This window comes from Engraulis encrasicolus, chromosome 22 (assembly GCF_034702125.1).
Source record: "Engraulis encrasicolus isolate BLACKSEA-1 chromosome 22, IST_EnEncr_1.0, whole genome shotgun sequence".
NCBI classification, from domain to species: Eukaryota; Metazoa; Chordata; class Actinopteri; order Clupeiformes; family Engraulidae; genus Engraulis; species Engraulis encrasicolus.
Window position 1 is genome coordinate 22,168,502 of NC_085878.1, and position 5,000 is coordinate 22,173,501.

General features: G+C 45.8%; 1 protein-coding gene across 2 annotated transcripts in view; it reads right to left on the reverse strand.

Annotated features, from left to right (window-relative positions):
• The window catches only part of ddb1 (damage-specific DNA binding protein 1), a 59,823-nt gene that overhangs the window by 16,714 nt on the left and 38,109 nt on the right, over nucleotides 1-5,000 (reverse strand). For both annotated transcript variants that reach the window (XM_063188757.1, XM_063188758.1), the window contains 3 exons: nucleotides 3,707-3,818; nucleotides 2,242-2,365; nucleotides 763-927 (listed from right to left, as the gene is read on the reverse strand). In XM_063188757.1, the coding sequence (XP_063044827.1) occupies nucleotides 763-927; nucleotides 2,242-2,365; nucleotides 3,707-3,818 (401 nt within the window). The remainder of the gene's footprint in view (nucleotides 1-762; nucleotides 928-2,241; nucleotides 2,366-3,706; nucleotides 3,819-5,000) is intronic.

Consider the following 5,000-nt stretch of genomic DNA (forward strand, 5'->3'; position numbering starts at 1 on the left):
CTCAATCACTCGTTTTTCACGAACATACGGACACACACACACACACACACGATCACATACACGCTCCCTCTTCGCGCTCTTTAATCTCCTAAACTAATCAAGTACAGCCATCCATGTATTCATCATACAGACAGACATGTCGATCTACCAGACATGTCGAAGTACCATCCATTCAATCCATCCATCCATGCATACATTAATCTTTCTATCTTTTTTTAAATCTATGGCTGTACTATTCTATGCATGTACTATACAGTATATCTACACATCCATCCATCCACCCATTATATACCCCTCAATTCAACCATATATCAACCAACCCACCCACCCACAGCTCAGCCCAGAGTTTACATTTTACCGTCTGTGTAGAGGAATATGACGATGAGTCCCTGTTTGGTACAAACACAGCTAATGCCTCAACTAAGGATTTTTGAAAAGTTTTTTTTGTGGATTATCTAAGAAGCATATTCATTGTACAACACTAATGACCAATTACTAATTAATTTATAAGAATTAGCTGTGGTTGTACCACCTGACCCATCTGTGAACAAAAAACCCGTCATGGACCCATATCCATTCACCAACGCACCCAGGGGCGGTTCTAGACCGAAAGTACCAGAGGAGTTGAGGTGGTGCCATTATTTTTTCAGGGGGGCACATAAATTGACAAAAGTGATACATTTTTAATGTTATGAATACATAATGTACAAAAAATGTACACTCTGCGCCACTTCATCAGTCACACCTTGAGCTCCGTCTTACCGTCAGTGTAGTGGAATACGATGATGCGTCCTTGCTTGGGCTCCGCCTCCTCTGGGTAGACCATGGCCGTGCCCACCACGAAGTACACCGCCGGGTCTCTGCCCAGCTTACACGACACCATGCTCAGGGCATACTCGTTCTGGAGCAGCTGGTGGGCATGCAGAACTGCAGGGAGAACAGGGGCAAAGATCAGGGACATGTTATTATTTATGATATAATATAAAAAGATGATGCTAATAATTCTATCTTAATATTGAGGGACAGCCATGGTCTAATGGTTAAGGAGATGGGCTTTAGATCAGAGGGTTGGAGGTTCGAATTCTGCCCTTTCACTCCCTAAGGCAGTGTTTCTCAACAGGGGTGCCGGGGCACCCTTGGGTGCCGTGGGCCCCCCTCAGGGGTGCCGCGGAAACGTGGCTGATAAATAAATTGTGTAATATAATACATATTTTCTAAATTGATAAGTTAATGCTAGTCAGTGGAATCTTTCATCTGCCATTTACGCACGTCAAAGTAAATATAGGTCGCCCAGTCAGCTGCAATTTCGAACATAGGTTGTGTGACGTCTCCAAATGTGTTACTTTTCTAAGCTTGTGTGGTATCTGATGCGATGCCATGCTGCGGCTAGTTGGTTTGGGGTGCCTTTGACATTTTTTAAGAATTGAAAGGGTGCCTCGCCTAAAAAGATGTTGAGAAACACTGCCCTAAGGCACTCCATGGCTGAGGTGCCCTTGAGCAAGGAACCTAAGACCACAATGCTCCAGGGACTGTAACCAATACCCTGTAAATAACCAAGCCCCTTTGGATAACAGGGTGAGCTATGTATAATGTAATGTAATTGTATTACTGCATGCTACCACTACAACGTCTACTACTAATATTAACAACAATTAATAATCATCACCGTTCTCACCATCATCATAATCGTCATCCCCACCCATTATAAGTCAGTGTCACCACCACTACCATACAAATAATCATAATGATATACTATTCGCGCTATGCAAATACATTTAACATGCAGCACCAAAAAGTGCTTTGATGGCGAAAAGGGGTAAGAGTGACAGTAAATCATTCCAGAACGCAGCGCAGCTGACGGAACACTTTGAATATTAATGACCTGCTTCCTCTACTGCACGCTCCATATTTCCCTCTCGCTCGCCGTCTGCCACAAAATGTACTGGTCCACTGCAGTGTGTGCGTGTGTGTGCGTTTGTGTGCGTGTGTGTGTGTGTGCGCGGTTGCGTGCGCGCGCGCGTCTGTGTCTGTGTCTGTGTGGCCTGTAATGGTATGCTGCTGGTGTACCATGCTGGGAGCATTTGAAAGGTGTGCTGGTAAACTCACGCTCCGCAAGTCTGTTTGTCTGTGTCTACGTACTAAGCTTTGTGAAGGTTTGGATGTTTGAGTGTACCTTCGTCTGTGTGTGTGCTTGTCTACTAAGCTCTGTGAGAGTTTGTGTTTGTGTGCGTGTGTGTGTACCTTCAAATGTGTGCTGGTCCACCACGAGCAGGCTGTGTACCTCCACCTCGTCCCCAAAGGAGGTCTCGTGAGGGGAGGTGCTGCTGGGGAACAGCTTGCTGGAGCTCACACTGCTGGAGAGAGCCTGTTGAAAACACAGCAGGAGAGATCATTACACACCAGCCCACAAACACACACACATATGCACACAGACCCAAGCACACATGCACACAAGCACTGGCAAGCGCTCTCTCACAGATGCAGACACATACACTCACGCCTGCATGCATGCATTGTGTACACACATCCAAGCACGCACGCATGCTGACACAATGACACACCTTAAATACCATCTCATCACTCTTTTTTCTACATTATCTACGAGTTACGATGGAACACATGCATGCGCGCGCACACATACATGCACATACATGCGCATTCATGTGCGCACATACACGTGCACATACACGCACACACAGATATGCACGTATACACACAGATACGCACAAAAGACCTTTAATTAAAATCTATTCACTCGCAGTATTTCCAGGTCTTTGTAATGTATGCAATAGCAAAGCTTAATTAACAACACTGTGATTAACCGTGTGAATGGCTCCAAAGTGATTAAGACAAAACCCCGGGACCTAAACCCCTGAGGCATAGTAATGAAGCCAACCTGGCAACGCTCAGCTCGTTAACCTGATGGAGTGGTCCTGTTAAATAATAGACCCATGGCCCGGAACTGGCCCGGTTCTGGGGGTACTATTTGAATACTGGTGCTGGGGCAGACGGACTTGGTGGCACCAAACACATGAGCATGATTGGGTGGACAGTGCCCAGCGTTAGACCCAATTGGCTGGTTCGAGTTTAACAACTACCAGTCAGGCCTGGTAATGTCCAAGGCTGAAATTACTAGCCAGGCCATACCCTCCTAGTAGCATTGCTTCTAGTCAGGCCAAGAGTAATATAAATATTGTTTCTGATCTCCCAAAATATTGGGAACTCCTCCCACTTTGTCAGGAAGCAAACAACCAATAGCAAACCAAGGGAGGCGGGTCGATCATGTCGTTTGGGAAATGTAAATTATGCTCTTGGTCAGACCCAGTCTCGAAGAGATTTGAAAAGCTCGAAATTACTCCTTGAGCTGGCACTTTACACACGAACCTGACTGAGTGAGCAGTGCTAAACAACAGACCACATTGCCTGGTTCTGGTGCGGGAGGTGGGTTACCTGGGTACTTGGGTGCGGGGGTGGACTGGGTTGGTGGCACCATGGACCATGTACTTGATTAAGTAGAGCTAAATAATTCGCCCAGTGGCTCGGTAAAAGTTAAATAGTTCTGGTGCTGGGTGAGTAGCTTGAGTACTGGGCGCTGGAGCAGACTGGGTGGGTGACCCCATGGACCATTAACCTCACTGAGTGCTTCACATGGTAAACATGTTAATGGCTGGTTTTGGTGCGGGATGCGCCCACCATGCCAGGTTACCTGAGTGCTGGCGCTGGGGCGGACTGGGTTGGTGGCACCGCTGGCATCCTGCATCTCCACTCTGCTGGACAGCACGCCGAAACACTGGGACACCTCCTGGTAGCAGATCCTCCTGTGGGGTGGAGGAGACGTGACATGGATGAGACAGACACAGAGACAGACACAGAGACAGACACAGAGACAGACACAGAGACAGACAGACAGACAGAGACACACACACAGAGGGATCAATGTCACCATTATTGCAGCACTGGGAGGCCACGTGAGCTAATATTTAACACCTCCTCCACACTCTATGAGTTCACAGCCCATAAATTACCCATTTTACAGGCACTGAAGCTAGTAAATCATCTCAAATTTATGATCAGCTACCTATACGGTGAGCCTATCTTTCATAGACTGCCTTCAGGACAATAAATCCATTACCTTGTTAATTACGGCTTCAGATATACCACTTTTCTCCTTCTCCCGATTCTATTAAAAACTGTCACTGGTGGTCAATTGAGGTGACAGTTGCCTAGGTAACCACACTGGCATTATTATTGCCCCTCTCCCCTCCCCGCCTGACATCAAGTCAAACATCCCGCAGCCACAAATTAACAACATGCTGAACAAAGACAGCACCATACACAACCTCAAATTAATTTATTCAGATACAGCATTCTTGTTGCAATGTTAGTCAGTCAATACTAGAAAATCATATACCTCGACTTCCACAGAGGGCAACTGTAAGTCTCTCTCCGTCCTTGATCCAAAAATATTTGAATCTCAACTGCCATTTATTATCACTTGAATTGTTTTTATTGTGTAGAGCATTGCGACTGTAAACGACCATCATTTGTCTGTCGACATTATGCAGTCCAGTCACGGTTAGTTACCTGGCGCCTTCTAAACTTGAAGAAGAGAGAAGTGTAAGTCTGTACCCTTGTGCCTGTCTTATTCCCAGAGCTTGGCTACCCTCTCCAGGAATCGCTGGCATGTCAATCATCTTTATTGATTTTTAATGGAATCTCTTCACTTGGTGTCGCAAGGAGCAGAGTGTGTGAATGCAGCATCACATTACCCACATAATATACACACACACACTCATTCACACACACACCTAATCGCAAATTCTCTGCAGAGTCTGAGCTTATTTGTATTCCTCTACATCGACAACGACTGAATAAAGACACAACAACGCTTTCCGGATAAAATAAAAATGGACTAAAATAAAACGGGACCATTACTCCCAAGTCCCACAAGACTGCATTGTTCAACATAGAATGTAGAAAGCCACACTGCTGAATGAACT